This window comes from Pipra filicauda, unplaced genomic scaffold, assembly GCF_003945595.2.
Source record: "Pipra filicauda isolate LSUMZ 115617 unplaced genomic scaffold, ASM394559v2 scaffold281_size1565311_pilon, whole genome shotgun sequence".
NCBI lineage: Eukaryota > Metazoa > Chordata > Aves > Passeriformes > Pipridae > Pipra > Pipra filicauda.
In genome coordinates this window covers 538323-554808 of record NW_024104400.1, presented here as the reverse complement: position 1 = coordinate 554808, position 16486 = coordinate 538323, and the positions used below count along the sequence as shown (strand labels likewise).

Genomic DNA, 16486 nt, shown 5'->3' with positions numbered 1-16486 from the left:
GACACCGCGCTCGTGTCGGGACGCACGGGGGAGGATGACCGGCTCCTTCCCGGTCCTCGCTGGTGTTCCCGTGGGACAGCTCACCCACGTTGTGCCCCGGCGGTTTGGGACAGCGTGAGCGTGTCGGGACCTGAGCCAGCGGTGACACCTGTGACGATCCACTGCCGTCCTCTCGCCCGCAGCCCCTCACGGGGTGGACCAGGCACCCCACGCAGCCCCCCAAAACCGACTCCGGGCCTAAGCACCCGCTACCGAAGGCATTTGGGAGGGTCAGTGCTCCCGGCTCCGCCCCCCAGGGAGGCAGACGTGTCCCCCACAGCTTTCCGGAGTCCCCGGGACACCCCCAGACCCCCGCGCCCCGCCAGGCAGCCCAGTGCAGCGGCCCCACAGCAATGCTCCCGCAGCGGGTGGGACAGAGGTCCCATTCCCGCGGGGACATCACCGCGGTGGCACCTGTGGTACTGCCACTGTAATCCGAGAGAAGGCTCAGGAGCTGCGGGGGGCAGACCCTCCTTCCACCCGGGGCCGCTTCCCACAGTGTCCTCCACGGAGATGGACAAGGAAAGGGGCACAGCCAGGACGGAACAGTCCTCCCAGATTTTATTACACAGCAGCCTGAGCCGCATGGCTCAGCGTGACGCCCGCGTTTTGGGGGGCGGGCAGCGCGACCGCAGCCCCTCCTCCTGCCCCTTCCCACCCTCGGCCGGGCTCCGAGCGCTGTCTGAGCCCGCAGCACCGGCCCGTGGGGCAGCCGGGGCGCTGCCCGCGCCTAGCGGCACCGGACCTCGAGGTCCCGGTGAGTGGGGTGAGGCGGGAGCCCCCCGCCCCAGCTGGAGCCCTCCAGCCTCAGCAGCCAGCCGGCAGGTCCGCGGGGGGGTCGAACTCGTGGTGGCCGAGCCAGAGCTCCGGCAGCTCGTCCGCCCTGTCGAGGCCAAGCTCCAGCACCAGCGCCCTGAGCACCTCCTCGTCCACCGGGTCCGAGTCGATGATGCCGGGGCGGGCGGGCTGGAGGGGGCGGCTCCCCGCGCCCCGCGGCCCCAGGCCCCGCGCGGGCGGCGAGCGGGGCTCCGTGCGGCGCCGGGCTCGCCCCGAGGTGCGGTGCGGGATGCGGAGCTTCTGCAGGCGCCAGCTGGCCAGGAATTGGGAACCCGCCCGCGGGGCCACAGGGGCGGCGGGGGCAGGCGGGGACCCCGGCAGCATCGCCGCCACCTCGAGGTCCTTCGTGCCCCGGGGACGGGATTGTGGAGAGCTCATCTCCGGGCTCTGCGGGGGTGGTCCGGCGAGGTATCCAGACGGGGAGGGAGGCTGGAGAGGCAGCCCGGTCGCAGCGCCTGGGTAGCCCCGCTCCCCGGGGGCAGCCGCCGCCGTCTGATTTATAGCGGCCACGGCGCGGGGGAAGGCGAAGGGATGCTGGGCCGTCGGGCGAGTCGGTCGGGCAGGGAGGGGGGGACGGGGCGGGACAGCCCAGGGGGGCGGTGCTGGCACCACCTGCCCCTCCGGCCCCCGGCCGGCCCCCGTGTCCCGCCCTTCCAGGCTGGGTTCCTCTGTGTCCTCCCGGTCTGGGATGGGACCTCACCTGGTCTCCCCCTGTCCAGGCTGGAACACGCTTGTAACACCTGTAGGGAACAACAGTGGGGTTCAGGTGGTGGCAGGGCTGTCAGGGCAACGAGGACTGGTGCCCTCAGCCAGCTGGAGAAGGGATTTGGGTGTGAGGGGGCTGTTTGTGGTGGCACTGGGGGCACCCTCCGAGCCTTCGTCCCACCTTTTGCACTTTTCTTGTTTTGCACCGAGTTGAGCTCCAATTGTCTCTCCACATTTGGAGACGTGGATGGGGATGGCAGAGGGGGTACCTTACCCCACAGCTCAGCTCTCTCAGCTGTCTGTGGGTGGGCAACCTGCTTACAGGTCTCCCTGCACCTCACCTAAAGCCCATTTAGTACTGCAATGCTTGACACTTGTGGGGTTTCCTATCGTTTATTTTCCCAGTTCTGTTCCTGAAGCAGCTCCCACAGCTCACAGGGCAGTCTGCCTGGTGCAGGGACAAAGCATGTGGGGCCCTCAGGTTGGTCAGAGGAGGCAGCTGGCCAGCTTCTCTGCTCTCTCCTTCCTCACTTTTCCCCTGGCTGAACAGTCCCCAGGACGATGGAACCCTTTGCTGTGCTGGTGGCAGCACCAGCCTCCTGCCAGCAGTCACCACACAAGACTGGTCTCTCCCATCACACCACACCACAGCAGGTGCCAAGGGTACATGGAAGCGGAGAAGGGGGTCAGGAGTCATGGGAGCCACATCCTGCTGAACTCCCTCCACGCCAGATTTCCTGTTGTTTCAATCGGCAGAGAAAAACAAGAGAGCAAAACAAAGTCAAGGCCAGGCTGGGAGCCCCTTCATCTTGCTATTTATTCCAGAGTAATCTAATTAAAGCCACAGGAAATATGCTTTCCCACAGTGACTGGACATCTTAAAAAAATCCCAGCACAACAAAAGCTCCGTGGGCCAGGTCAATGAGGGGACAAGAGCAGCAGAGGCCAGGCTCTGTGGCCTGAGGCATCGGGAGAGATCTGCCCCGGATACCTCTGTACCTGTTTACCTGTTCCCTTGCTTAGATGCCTTGTGGCCACTCGCATGGGGCACTGGGGCATCTGGAGGTTCATCCAAGATCTCCTGGGATAGGAGCTGCCACACTGAATCTCCCTCAACACTCTGGAGAGGATCCCCAGGGTCTGGCCCCTCTGCACAGGATTTCAGGAACCCACCCATGGCCTTGCAGGGTGGGGGGGATGCTGTGGAAAAGAGCACTGGCAAGGCAGGGTGGGTGCAGGAAGAAAGAAAAGGGTTGGAGGAATATTTCAAACATTTTATTTTAAAAAAAATTCCCAGTTAAAAACACAGTGGCTGTGCCTTTCTGTGGGTAAGAGACACAGCCTGTGCCCCAGGCTGGCCCTCGGCTCTGCTTCCCGGGCGGGCAGCTCTGAGGCTGTGCCCCTGCCAGGAAGGTAACGTGGCTCTGGGCTCCAGCTGGGGAGGGCTTGAAGCTCTGAGCAGTCTCTCTCTTAAAAAACATTTAAAATCAGTTGTGAGAACAAACTCTGTGGTGTTAAAAAAGGAAAGGGGAAGGAGCAAGGGAGGCTCTGCCGGCACAGGAAGGCTGTGGCTGGAGGGCCCACACTCCTGCCTGGGGAGAGCCACAGTGCTCGTGACCTGCAGCAGCTTTTCTTCTTAAAAGAGAAAAAAAATTAACCAACCAACAGTAATTTCTTCCAAATTTTCCCTGCAGCCACAAATTTCACCAGTTGCTCAGGTAAATACGCTGTCTTCCCCATGGGAAATGCTCTTGCAGAAACTGAGCCTTACTCCTCTGCTAAACAACATGCTTCAGATTCCCTGCAAATAAAAGGAAGCGGGAGAGGTTTCACCTTATTTTAAGAGTTTTTTTACAGTGAGAACAATCACTGAAGTAAACTCCACAGGGACATGGTAGAGGCCTCAGTGTCAGAAGGTTTCAAGATGTGACTGGACAGAGTGCTAGATAATCTTGTCTAGCCTCCCTTTCCCACAAAAAGGTCGGACCAGGTGATCTTTGAAGTCCTTTAGAACCTGGGCTGTTCCGTGATTCCAGTAAGGACAAGGCCCTGTGCTCCTCTGCCCAGCTAGAGGGCATGGCTACAGGGACCCACAGCTCTGTATCACTAACCCTGAGAATCCCAAGGGAAGTAGGAGGCAGATGACTCTGTGCACTAATGAGCAGCCAAGTGAACACAGTTCATCTTTCTAGTCAGTGAGAAAGACTCCAGTGAGCTCTTCTGAAGCCCTCTCTAAGAGGACCTGGAAGCCCAAAGCAGGAGTGTTGGCTTGGACAACCCACCTTTGATAGAGTTCAGAATTTCTTGAATTCTCTGTGGCTCGTTGCGGTCTGGTCTGCAGCTTGGGGTGATCTCCAGCACGTAATCAGGACCATACTCTGTGAAGAACTGGAGGGAAGAGGAGGGGAGAGTCAGCAGAGAGGCCTCTGGTGGCTGAGGCTGGGGGCAGGGTTCTCTGTGGGTACCTGTTTGGAAAAAGGCAAAAAACAGTTTCTCCATCTGAGGGCCACATGTGGCTTCATGGCATCAAGGTGGTGCTTCTGCAGTGTCTGTGCCCACCTGGAGTTTTCAACCATTCCTCAGTTCAAGGGCTTGGGAAGCAGAGCCCAGTGGTGCAGCCAAAAGCAGTCAAGTGTCTATCCCAGTGTTTAATTTGGGAAAGCTGTTGACACTCATTTTACACATGATTAACCTGATTTTTTAGTCAACAAAATTCAAGTGCTACCTATTCTACTGAATAATGCCAGACCTGACAACGAGTACTATGCCAACAGCAAAAAATTAGGCATCTTACCGAAGTCCACATTCTGTTCCTGATTTTAGGACAAGCAGTTCACTGGTGGAACCTGCTGTGATGGGACCGTGACTCATGGCACCATCAACACTGGATGTTCAAGGAATTCTACGCTGGTCTTTCCAGACATCCTCAGACTATTTAAACACCATTACACTGATGCTCAGTCAAATGTTTCTGGGTCTCCAAACCACAGTTGTCTTGTTTTCAAGCCCTTCTCTACAAACTCATGGACAAAAAAAAAACCAAAAATGACCAAAAGGTTTCTGAATATTGTCTTTCTTTCATAATAACTTGATTTCAAGACCTGGAGCTGTCAAGAACATCCCCAAACCCCTCAAGGCTTTAGGAGAAGCAAAGTGCTGAATACGACTGTGTGGAATTTGGCCCATCATTGCTAAAAGAGTTTGCCAGACCTGGAGACTGATGGAACAGCACAGCCTAGCCACCTCACAGCCAGTGCTTTAGCAACAATCTGTCCCAGGCCACAAACTCTCAGGAGTTTCCTTCAGGAGGTGAGCAGAGCCCTGTGGCTGGACAGCAGGAAAGCAGTGGTGGGACTGCCTTTAAGCTGCTCACAGTCAGGAATTCTGCACTGATCTCAAAAGGCTGACAGCTCAGTTTCCACATTTCGTGTTAATCAGAATGGGAATTCCTATTTAAAGCAAAGAAAACATGAAATCAGGAAGTACCAACCTTTGTTTCTGTGCACAGGCACTGATAAGCTATTAAACCACTAGTGGTTCTTTGCCAGAAGCAGCAGGAAAAAAGCCCTGGGAATCTGACAAAAAGGCATCAACCCTGTGTGCACACAAATCCATCCACATACAGTGAAAGCTCATGCTGCCTCCCCTTCAGTTATTCCCTAGCTGTGTAAATATTTCATTCCCAGTGGTCTCCAAACCTCTTCCTTCATGGCTTTTCCCTCCACCAAACCTGCTTCCACCAGTTTACCTTAAAAATGCCAACAGCAAAATGCAGGGAGCCTGGAGCATCACATGGGAAGGTTACAGAGGCTAAAATATACTCATGAGAAGGACTCTAAAATATGCCAAACCATTCAGCTATACCTTCTCTGGGAGATTCTGTTGGGAAGCTCTGTAGGATTAATGCAAGGTGAAGATGTCTCATCCTTAATCACAGAGAACAGGCTGCATCTCAAAGTGCTGGCCTGGAACCTGCACTAGCCAGGTAAGGAACAATGTTACCTTGGACTGCTTCCATCTACAGGGAAAAAAAAGCCTTCTCTAAATACAGTGACTCATGGAGCAAGAGAAGGGAACAGAAGAATTCCCATCAAAGTGAAGTGAATACAAATCTCAGGTTTGTAAGGTTTAAGCACATTTGTCAAGTCAAAAATCCAGGAGCAGACATAGGAATCTGCCTGACATCTGACTGCTCTCTGTCACACTCTGATGCAAGATGAGTCCATCAGAAAAGACAGAAAGTGGATTTTAGGATCAGTAAATGTCAGAGCAAGATGGGCTATGGCTCACAAGGACGATGTTTAAGTATTATTTGAAACTGTCCTCCAAAAAACATTCCAACCATCTTACTGCCTTTTGCTCTGACCCCTGTGAGAGGCAGACTTGCCTTTGTTTACACAGGGCTTTCCTGGTTCACTCTGCAGCTTTGCAAACAGAGCCAAGTATGGATGTGTCCCTCTCCATGCTTCAGAGGAAGAGCTGGAATGCAGGCAGGCAGTAGGAGGGCCCCAAATGCAGTGCACAGCACACAGACACCCACAAGGGAAGGCAGCTGCACCCTGGGCACTGAACTGCTTCATGGAGTTTGCCTTCTCCACAAGAGTCACCCAGCAAACATCTGGACAAGCACTCCCATGGCATCTTAGCATGAAGAGCCCCAGACCACACCTCTGCTGTTCTCAGCTGGATGTTGAGTGTGTGGGGCCATGTGCTGCCCTCGTCGTGCAGAGGCTACTGAACCATGTTCTCATGCCCCTGAACAGCACAGAGGTCTCAGGAAAGCAGGCAGGGAGCTGCACCAGCACACTGTCACTGTGCTCTCCACAGTGACCTCTGCCCATACCTAAAGCATCAGGATTTCTTGTTTCCTTATTACAGGCATCCTATCCCAGTTTCTTATTACAGAGGCATCTCCCTCTGCTAAGGACCTATGTGCATGTGCCATTGGATATGGGTATTTCTGACTCTGTTGTGTCCCAAAGCCAGGAGGAGAGACTGATACCTATATATCACAGCCTCCATCAGAAACCCTACTTGTTTTGGTGCTCCTGAGAAGCAGAAGGTTCCCACACATGGAGGAACACTCTCTCTTGGGAAAGATGCACAACATGATCCATACTGGCACAGAGTGTGCATATCCCCTCAAGGGTGAGAGGGTGCTGGATCTCAAACTCCTGCTTTTGGTGTAGCAACACCTGGGCCATTCCTCCCCAGAACACAGAGCAATGTGTTGAACAGCTGAACCACAGCCCCAAGGTGGGAGGGCTTCCCAGGTCCCTAGCAGGGTAGTCTTCCATGAAACTCTTCCATGAGTTTCATCAACCAACTAGCATTCCCATGTCAGGGGAAAGAGGTTCACTAGACAGAAATTAATTCACACTGTCCAGCCCCACTCAAGACATGAAAAGCACCAGCACTGGCACTGAGACAGCACCTGGCCCCACAGCCAAAGCTTCAAAGCTGCACCTGGTCCTTTCTGTATGTTGATAAAAGCAGGGTTAAAATTCAAAGCCTTGAGAAAGGCAAAAGTACATGCACATCCTAAAGAGCTCTTTGAGCAACTGGTGGCTCCCTCCACCCATCCTCTCTGTAACCATCAGAGACTGAAGTTTATCAGTTCCTGAGATCCCTCACAGAAAGCTGCAGCCTCTGCTTTTGGGCACAAGCACCCACCATGCTGCTGGGATAGGGTGGTATTGTTACAGGAGTGTCTCCACAAAACAGGACTAAGTGGCAAGGATGCTGTGTGGATTATCAGGTGGAATGACTGTCTCTTCTGCAAGGAGAAGGGAGGGTTTTTCACAGCATTACCTCGTGATCGGGGATCTCCGAGGACAGTGTTCTCCCAAGGATCACCCCAGTCAAGTATGTCCAGCAGCGAGCTGTGTTGGCAAGGTTGTAACCTCCTGTTTCCAGCAAGAATTGGGATTTTGAGGGGGAAGAGTGGGGAAAGGGAAGAGAGAGGGAGAGATTTTAGTGGAAGGAACAAACTGTGGAGGCAATGTGCACAGTTCACAGGAACTCAGCTTATTTCATCCACTCAAGCTGTGCCCAAAATCTGCATTTTGCACCTGCTGGCTACACGAGGCCAGGTCCAAATGACACTGTGTGCAAGAGCAGACCTCTCAAACTGAACCCCAGTTACACCTGGTGGGGCAGAGGTCGGTCCTTCAGCCACCATCTCAGACCCAGCATGAGCTCCCAGCCCCACGTGCTGGACTCTCTCCTGGCAACAAGGAGAGGTGCCCACATGTAGCAGGGAGGGAAGTAAGTGCAAGGGCTGCAGCAGAAACAGGGGCTTCCTGCTTTTTAATGCCAGCCTTAGACCCAAAATACACAAGAAACTCAGGTAAGGTTTTTTTTTCAGGAAAGATGACTAGAATAGTGAAGAGAGAGAAACACAATGACAAGACAGGGAGACCGTATTTTTCAACATTCCCTTCTGTTTGAGTTGGTTGTTGTGGGGGCTTTTCCTGCTTTTTTTTCACTCCTTCCCCACTTCCCACTTCAAATGCTTCCACACTCTGCAGTGGTGGGACACTGCTTTGGTATTTTCAAGAGCGACAAATAGTTGTCCCTCATTTTTTGACAAAAGTTTTGGGGGTTTTTGTCTGAAAGGTGACATCCCCAGCATACCCACAGACAGGCCACAGCAGGATTGAACACTCATAACCTTTCCAAAACAAAGAGCATCAGGCACATCAAATTTTAGGTGTAACATGCTATACCTGATTTCCCCCATCTCAAAAAGGACAGCAGCTAGAGCTGATCTGGCTCCAGGCATGGAGCTCTCCCTGGCACACAGTGGCTTTTGTTGTTCTGAAATGCTCTGTTACAAAAAGCCTGTCCTGTGCTCTCCCCACTGGACAGGCAGCTGGTTATGCAGCACAGCAGAGATAAGTCCACCTTAGCTTTCACTGGGTATCAGAGCCCTGCTGTACTTTGCAGGCAGCCAGTCCTCGTCCCAGGCCCCTGCTTGAATCTAAACAAAACCATTCATTGCCAGGTGCCCAAAGCAGGTTTGGGAACATAGTGCTCACTTTTAAAGAGAAGCACTGGAAGGCTGATCAACAGAGATGGGAATCAGAGGTGCCACTGAGAAGTCACGATCAGTTTGTCGGCCTTTCCTCTTCTCCAGAGGAGCCATGCAGCTTTTAATAAGATGTGAGAGTCAGGACTGAGACTTTCACCTGTCAGTATCAAGGATTTCAGGTGTGAGGACACAGTACTGTACCATGGCATGCCCTCCTGACACTGCCCAGCAGTCACCCTGCTAAACCCTGGCCAGTGCCGAGCCCAAGGACAAGGCACTCGAGGAAGGGTCACGGGAGGACAAACATGTTTCTCTGAGACCAGCAGGACACACTCACCTCCTCCCAGCACAAGAGTTGCTAGCTGCCACTGCAGGACATACTTGAGGCACTTGCCCACTCCCTCGGGCGTCATGTTGAAGGAGCACATGGGGTCCCCAGCGATGGTGTCGGCCCCCAGCTGCAGCACGACCGCGTCGGGGTTGAAGGCGGCGTACACCTCCTTCAGCACGCTGTGGAGAGGAGGAGCTCTGGGGGTTAATGCCACAGGGATGCTGGTAGCACAGCTCTGGTCCCTCAGATCCACCAGTGCCTCTCGGGGTTTCTGCATTCTCTGCTTCCACCCAGCTTGTACCAGTCACACTCCCTCTGCTCCCAGTTAGCCTTCTGCCCCCACTACTCTCCCACAGCAAGTTTAGCTCTCAGAGAACTTATCACCAGGCTGATGAAGGCAAAAGCACCACTGATAACGCTGGGGAGGGGGACCTAGTCCTCATCAGCTTATGGTAGCATCAAACTCCACATTTGCACTGGCTGCTCTTTGGCTGCAAGACAAATCCAGAGGCTTTTCTCCCTCTGAAGGTTGCGGTGGAGATCAGGCAAAACAACAATCCTGAACTCTCAGACATCTCTCACTGAGACAGGACAAACAGAGGAAGGCTCTGGTTAGGTTCTCATTCTCCTCTCTCTTATGTGGCTCCTGAGGCAAAAACACAAGGAAAAGCTCTGTGCAAGGTATAGTCAGCCTGCATTGGAGGGAGCCCTGTGCTTCAAGCCCACCGCGGTTTTGGGAAGCACAGGCAATCACACTCAGACAATCAGACATCCACAGTCAGGCCCATGACTGCCTCCCAGCCCGGACAGAACTCAAAATCTCAAAACCTCTCTGAAGAAGCTTTGGTTATACACAGCTTGGAATCTAGGCAGGTTATGATGTCCTTCAGCTGTGAATGCATGCAGCAGGTTCCTCCTGACCAGGCTCCTGGTCAGCCCTTTCAGCCCCTAGAGCTGCTTTTTGGAAGCATGTTTCCCGGCAGAAAGAGGGCTGTTCTACCCCAGCAGTGGCAAGTATCAACAAGCTAGCAGGAGGCATGGCCTCCACACGACTGCCCTACAAGTCTGGAGAGGTTTCAGCCCTCAAGTGTTAGAGCTGAGAGGTGGATGTGCTACTGTGTCCTGCAGCCTGGTGCTGAGGCTCCTCTCCCCTGGAAAAGAACAAGCCCTGCAGCCCAGTTTTGACAAGGGCAACAGTTTGTGAGGCCCATCACCAGCTGAGTGACAGAGGAGCCTGCCAGGAGGCAGCTCCATCACTGTCACATGTTCAGCCTTCAGCCTTTCACTCTTCCAGCATGGACAGAGGGTACTTGGAAAACACTTTTAGCTAAGCCCCAAGCATATGTCCCACAGAATGTCAGGATTCAGTGCACTTATTTGAAGGAAAAACATCTAGCCCTAAGTCCACAGCTAAAAAATACTTGTGCCTTCTCAGTCTCTCCTTAGACACACAAGGCTGACCTGTGGCAGAGACTCTCCAGCCACCCACAAATGTCTCTGTATATTCAGTTTGCTTAAGAATCTGGACAAGACCTCTGAGAACTCTTACGATCCATGCTCACTGCAATCAAAGGGTGCAAGAGGGGAAGGGGCACGCCCTAAGAAAGGACTGTAATTAAAAGTAGTAAACTGCATAGTGTCTTATTCTCTAAAATCCCATCCAAGTAAGATGTACTGGAGCAAGAGGGCTTACGTTTCACAGATCTGGTAATATTTCTCATCTTGAATGCCATCTTGAATGGGCACATTCACGCTGTAATAGCGACCTTTCCCCAGGCCAACATCTGTCACATCACCAGTGCCTGCACAACAGAAACACCCCAATTATGAGGGAAAGCAGAGGAGCTGCAAGAGAGAGATGTGTGGGATTTCTCAGAGGAGAGCTGAAAGCCAGGACCTTCGGCACACTAATGGAGAAGTCCACTTGCCACCACCAAGAAAGGAGGGTGGGAGGGACCCAGTTCTCTCCTCTGCCCAATTCTGCCATGCAGTCGAAGGGGCTCTGTCCAGAGCCCAGTCACAACCACAAAGGTGGAAACACCAAACATGTAGCTCCCTGTTCCTTCCTTCTTCTGGGTCGAGAGGAGAGGCAGCAAGACATCTCTTTTGGATGGGACTTGCATCACTGGTGAGGCCCCAGCAAAGGCATGAACCAAATGAGCACAAACCTCACATGTTCAACTTGCCTGGAAAAAATCCTGGTGAAAACTTGTGCAGAGAAACAGTCATGACTTTCGAGGTGAAACTAAAGGCATCTTCAACTCCTACCAGGAAAGAAAAAACAGCTTTCATGCACCATTCATATAAATGACAGAGCCTGAACACACAAACAGAGCTGCTTGATAAACATGGGGCAGCAAGCAGAGCAGGAGCAGCACGAGCGAAGCAGAAATGCAGATGTGGCTCCATAAATCCATTCTCGATTCACAGAGACCTGAGTTCAACTGCAGCAAAGGTCACAACTGAAATGAATTTGGCAGGTCTCATGCTAATCAGTACTGAACGGATCTCGATACCTCACGTCAGTGCCCAGGGCAGCAGCACTCGCCTGCGCTGCTCGGCCTGCGAGGCTGGGAGAGGGATCCGAGCAGGGCTGCCTTGGCCAGAGCTTGGCTCTGATTAGAACCAGTGCTACCGGGCTCTCTCGCTTTTTCTCAGTGCTGCTGCGGTTCAACATGCCTTTTCTTTTCCTTAAAGACACATTAAAATAGTGGGGGTGGGGGGAGGGAAAAAGAAGTAACAGGAAACTTAAGAGAAACCAAATGCAGGGAGAAAACGGAGCAAAATGAAACACACCATAAAATTTAGAAGAGCGGGAAATGTTAAATGGTGCTGAAATCGTGTCCCTGAAGGAGAGAGCAGTTTCAGAAAGGCCAGTTCTGGCTTTACTTTTATAGCATCAAGCCTTCTTTTAAAAGCACCATTTACTACTGGCTGCTTCCCTCTTGCACTGGAGCATTAAACAATTAAATCCTGTCAGCAACTGCTCTGCCAGGATGGGAGACTAGGACAACACTGTCTGTTGCTTTAGGTACAAGACTCCTGCCCAGACCCTCAAGAGAGGTCTGAACAGCAGCATCTGAAGGGTAACTTCATAAAACAGGACAAGGCAGAAATGGATTGAGTGAACTCAACTGCACTGAAAGGAGGCAAAGCCACAGCTGTGGCAGCACACAAAGTTCTGCTGCGCCAACAGGCCTTAACTTCTCCCGTTCCTCCCCCTGGGTCTGTGCAGCTGTGCTGTTTGCAGCCTTTGCTGGGCCTTACCATCCCCATGATGCAAATCCAAATCGATATAAAGCACACGGTCAAATTTCTGGCGCAGCCGCAGGATCCCCAGGACGGCATCGTTCAGGTAACAGAAGCCAGAAGCTTCATCCCTGTGAAAACAATGTCCATGACGTTGAACGTTGCCAATGCAGTCACCACCAGTCTCGGTGCTGACACCCTGACTTTGCAAGTCTCCACCTCACAGGGGCACAGAGGAGGACGAGAACCCAGCTCGCACACCACTGTTACACCTTCAGAGGTCCTCTGCCAGGTCAGAAAAGTCACTGCAGCAAGGAGAGGCATCTGCACATCCATGTTCAAGCTCTCAGAGTTAGACACGGGTTTCATGCAAATCCCTGGGGCTCCCCAGGGACACAGAATAGCACTGTGAAGGCCAGTTGGCTGTGGACAAGGAAGACATACTGTCTTGTCTGCACTGCAGACAGGCCCCATGTTTTGGGAGATGGGGGACACAAGTTAAATAAAACATACATCCGTGGAAAATGGGATGGAAACAAATTATTTTACCATTACAGAACCACAGAATTCGGGATCAAAACTTTTACTTCCTCTCCTGTTGTGCTGGAAGATCATTATTGATGTTAGAGTTCAGAGCAAACAGCCCCCCATGGAGTGTAGGGAAACCCAAGGTCAACCTTGCACCTTTTCAAACCTCTTATTAAGAAACCAAAAAAGCCACACAAAGCAATTTGGCCAACATGTTGCCACATTCCCATTGTGTTCCAAGCTGCATCAATCATTTGACTCTCCACAGTGCTTCTCTATGGACCTCACAAAATCCCTTCTCACTTGAACTGCCGGAGATAACCAAGTATCAAGGAACGGTGGGACATCTGTGAGTATACCTGCTCCAGACCCTCCCTGCAGTCCATGACAGCAACAGCACTGGGCAGTGACCGGCCTCCTCTCAGGCCTCTGCCCTGCCCTCTCTACCTTCTGCCTTCCCTCACACCTTGCTTTCTCTCCCAGCTGGATCGCCGCACCCTGAGGGTTCGCAGGGGAGCCGGGAGCTAGGAAGCGGGGTTCAGACACCAGGTGAGAAAACACAAGGGAAGAGATTGTTTTCTTACTTCTTTGCATGATGCCACCCTCCAGGCCAGTTAATTGCTACCTTGCACTTGCCGTCCAGCAGGCACTGGGCTGCAGTGATGGTGGCTCCTCCCACGGCCGCTGCATACTCAAAGATCCCTTCAGTGGCTGGACAGTCATAACCTGCGGGTAAAAGTCCAGGTAAGAGTCCACATGTCAGACACAACAGGCCTTTGCCTCCAGGGGAAGCACATTCCTTTTGTTTGAGCCATCTTCTTTAAGTGCGGCTCTGACCTTCTGTTCCAAACACAACGCCAAAGCCATGGCACAAACCCTCACGACAGCTGTCAGCTTTGGACTCACACAGCAGATTCAGGGGGCCTGAGTAGGAATAAAGTTGTGGTGGGTTTGCGTGGTAAGGTGTTCACAGTGGGAGGGCTGCAGGGGTGGCTTCTGTGAGCAGCCACCAGGAGCTGCCCCCATGTTGGACAGAACTCCAGGACGGACCTGCCTCTGGGCAAGGCTGAGCCCATCAGCACTGCGGGCAGAGCCTGTGGGAGAACATATCAAACAAAGGGCAAAAACCACAGTGCAGCACCTGGGAGAGAGGTGAGAGCCTGTGAAAGAAACTACCCTGCAGGCCCCAAAGTCAGCAGGAAAGGAGGGGCAGGAGGTGCTCCAGGCACTGGAGTTCCTGCAGCCCATGGTACAGACCACAATGAGGCAGCTGTGCCCCTGCAGCCCGTGGAGGTCCACGATGGAGCAGAGATGGCCCTGCAGCCCCTGGAGGACCCTATGTCCCAGAAGCAGGGGAGTGTGCCTGAACAAAGCTGTAACTCCATGGAAGGGACCCACGCTGCAGTAGGTTTGCTGGCAGGACCTGTGACTCTGCAGGGGATCCATGCTGGAACAGCTTATTCCTGAAGGACTGACCCCATGGAAAGGGACCCACACTGGAGCAGTTCCTGAAGGACTGATTCCATGGAAAGGGACCCATGCTGGAGCAGCTTGTTTCTGAAGGGCTGACCCCATAGAAGGGGCCTACTCCTGAGCTCACCACTCTAACTGCAGCTGCAGCAAAAAAAGCATCCTGGTCCTGACACTCAGCTAAGCTCTCGCTGAAGACACACATCCTTACCCAGTCCATACTCCACAGACTCCGGATGGTCATCGTCCCCCTCCTCACTGACCTTCTGCAGGTGCTGCAGGTAAGCATCTGTGTGGAAACTTGCCATCTCCTCCATGGAGGCCACTTTTGGCTTGACTATCCTAGGCAGAGAGAAGGAAGGGAGCATGTCAGGACAAGAGGGCCTAGGGTTTGGCTGGAATGCTCAGCTTTAGCCTTTAACCTAGAAGCCTTCTTTTGGCCGTTACTGTGGTAAAAGCAAACAAAAATCCCTCTTTCTCTTGCACCAGACTGCCACTCCAGTGAGCAAACATCCAGCTGAGCTGGCCTTGACTCCAGCGTGGCACTGCCTGCTATGCCCAGCCCAGGGAAGAACACCTACAGGTGCTGCCTGCACTAACCTTCCTATTTTGCTTCAAGTGTTTTTCCCCCTTTTCTGCATGTTCTCCCAGTATGAGCAATGCCCAGTGGATCCAACATTCTGGTTACACACAGAGGCACTAACAGAGGGAAAAGTCCAGTCCCAGCTGCTGCAGCAGGACCCCACCCTGCCAGGTCAGGAGCTGGACAGCACTTCTCAAGTGCTCTGACCTACACCTGCATCAAAGCAGAGACTACTGCTGTTCCCAGCACCTTCCTGGGTTTGGGTGCTTTGCAGTCTGCCTAAACAAATCCTGCAACACACTGAATCCTCTCCAAATCTCAGACACGGGGGGCACACATGGGCAGCACAGCATAGGAAAGAATGGGAAGACCTCAGGAAACTCCCAGCTCTAGGCTGGTCCCAGTGCCAGGCACTTCCCAGTCCCTGCCAAGGCAAACAGCCCTTCAGGTCTGCTAGATGATGGCACCTGCAGCCAGGTACCAAGCACACTCTGCCAAAATGGCTAGAAAAAAAAAATTCTTTTAAAAAAGAAGTCCCAATAGGACCTTCTGGCCCTGCTGAACTGGAACATGGGATTTTTTTTTAAGAACATAAGAGAGGCTGAGCTAAGCCTTTTATTCCCTTCATATGCTCCAGTGTCAAAAGCCAAATGAAGCAGGAGGGATCTCACTCTTCTGCCCCAGGTTTCACCTTGTCTTCTCTCCTGAACAGCCCCAAGACCTCACAATAAGTCTCCCAGATCAATCACGACACAACAAAACAACAAGGTCCCTCTCTGTATCAGCACTGACTGAGCAGTGGATCTGGAGCAGCACCAAGGTTGTCACCCTGCTCCGAGCCCCGAGCCTGGGGGTGACAGACACTCTGCAGAGAAGGCACGAGAAAAATCTGTGCTCCACCAGACCAGGAGAGTAACCACGAATTACACCTTCCACTGTAATCGTGTCCACGTAGCAAAACAAGCACTTTCCTTAGATCCTTAGAAATACACACTGTGTAGATTCCTTAGAAATACACACTGTGGGGGCTCCCTGCCAGCAGGGACAGCGTGAAACCTGAAGTTACTCAGCACCTTCCAAACCTCAGCGGAGAAGAAAACATCCCTTCACAGAAAACGGGAGCACTTACTTCATCTGGTCGAGCAGGCAATACGCCTCAATCAACGAATGCACCATGCTGGCCTAAAGAGAAGAGCACATCTGTGAGAGCAGGAGACACAAAGGCAGCAACCGGGGGCATGGGGGGGCCCAAGGAAGGACTCGCAGCCGAGCTGTGGCTGTGACTCCCCCCAGCAGCGGCTCTCCCGGCACGGCTGGAGCCGGGCAGGGCATCCCGGGGGTGCGTGATGGGTCTCCCGGTGTCCCGGGCAGAGGCACAGCCGGGGAAGGGAAGCGCTTCAGTGTCGCTGTCACGGCGCTGCCAGGGGCGGTGTGAGGGCACAGACGGGCCCCCCACCCCACTCTGACCGCACACTCCTCCCGCCGGGCCGCCCGTTCCCCGTTCCCCGCTCCCCGCTCCCTCCCGCCCCGCCACCCCCGGCGCGGCGCTGACCCGCTTGGGCACTTTGCAGAGGGAGTCGCAGAGCTCCACGTACTCCGGGCTGTACACGTAGACCGGCGGCGCCGCCGCCATCGAGGCCCACACGGCCGGGGCCGGGGCGCAGCAGCACGGGCGGTTCCGGCCCCGCGGCCCGCCGGGAGCTGTAGGCCC

At 53.6% G+C, this 16486-nt stretch overlaps 2 protein-coding genes across 4 annotated transcripts; both read right to left on the bottom strand.

The window, feature by feature from the left end:
* Positions 1–578: 578 nt before the first annotated feature.
* Positions 579–1562, bottom strand: CITED1 (Cbp/p300 interacting transactivator with Glu/Asp rich carboxy-terminal domain 1). Its single transcript, XM_027718864.2, has one exon. The coding sequence runs from the start codon at positions 1252–1254 to the stop codon at positions 847–849; it is 408 nt and encodes a 135-aa protein (XP_027574665.1). The 5' UTR covers positions 1255–1562; the 3' UTR covers positions 579–846.
* An 812-nt stretch (positions 1563–2374) lies between these two features.
* HDAC8 (histone deacetylase 8) lies at positions 2375–16472 on the bottom strand. 3 transcript variants are annotated; one of them, XM_027718850.2, is made up of 11 exons: positions 16328–16472; positions 15905–15957; positions 14404–14534; positions 13307–13448; positions 12213–12325; positions 11132–11209; positions 10639–10747; positions 8952–9124; positions 7393–7487; positions 3864–3969; positions 2375–3382 (listed from the first exon to the last, which is right to left on the bottom strand). In XM_027718850.2, exons 1-11 carry the CDS (start codon positions 16406–16408, stop codon positions 3360–3362), a joined length of 1104 nt encoding a protein of 367 aa, XP_027574651.1. In that variant the 5' UTR covers positions 16409–16472; the 3' UTR covers positions 2375–3359. The 3 variants fall into 3 exon arrangements, with proteins under 3 accessions (XP_027574651.1, XP_027574652.1, XP_027574654.1); XM_027718851.2 differs by having other exon boundaries at positions 16371–16414; XM_027718853.2 differs by having other exon boundaries at positions 13348–13448; positions 14456–14534; positions 16328–16412.
* Positions 16473–16486: the final 14 nt, after the last annotated feature.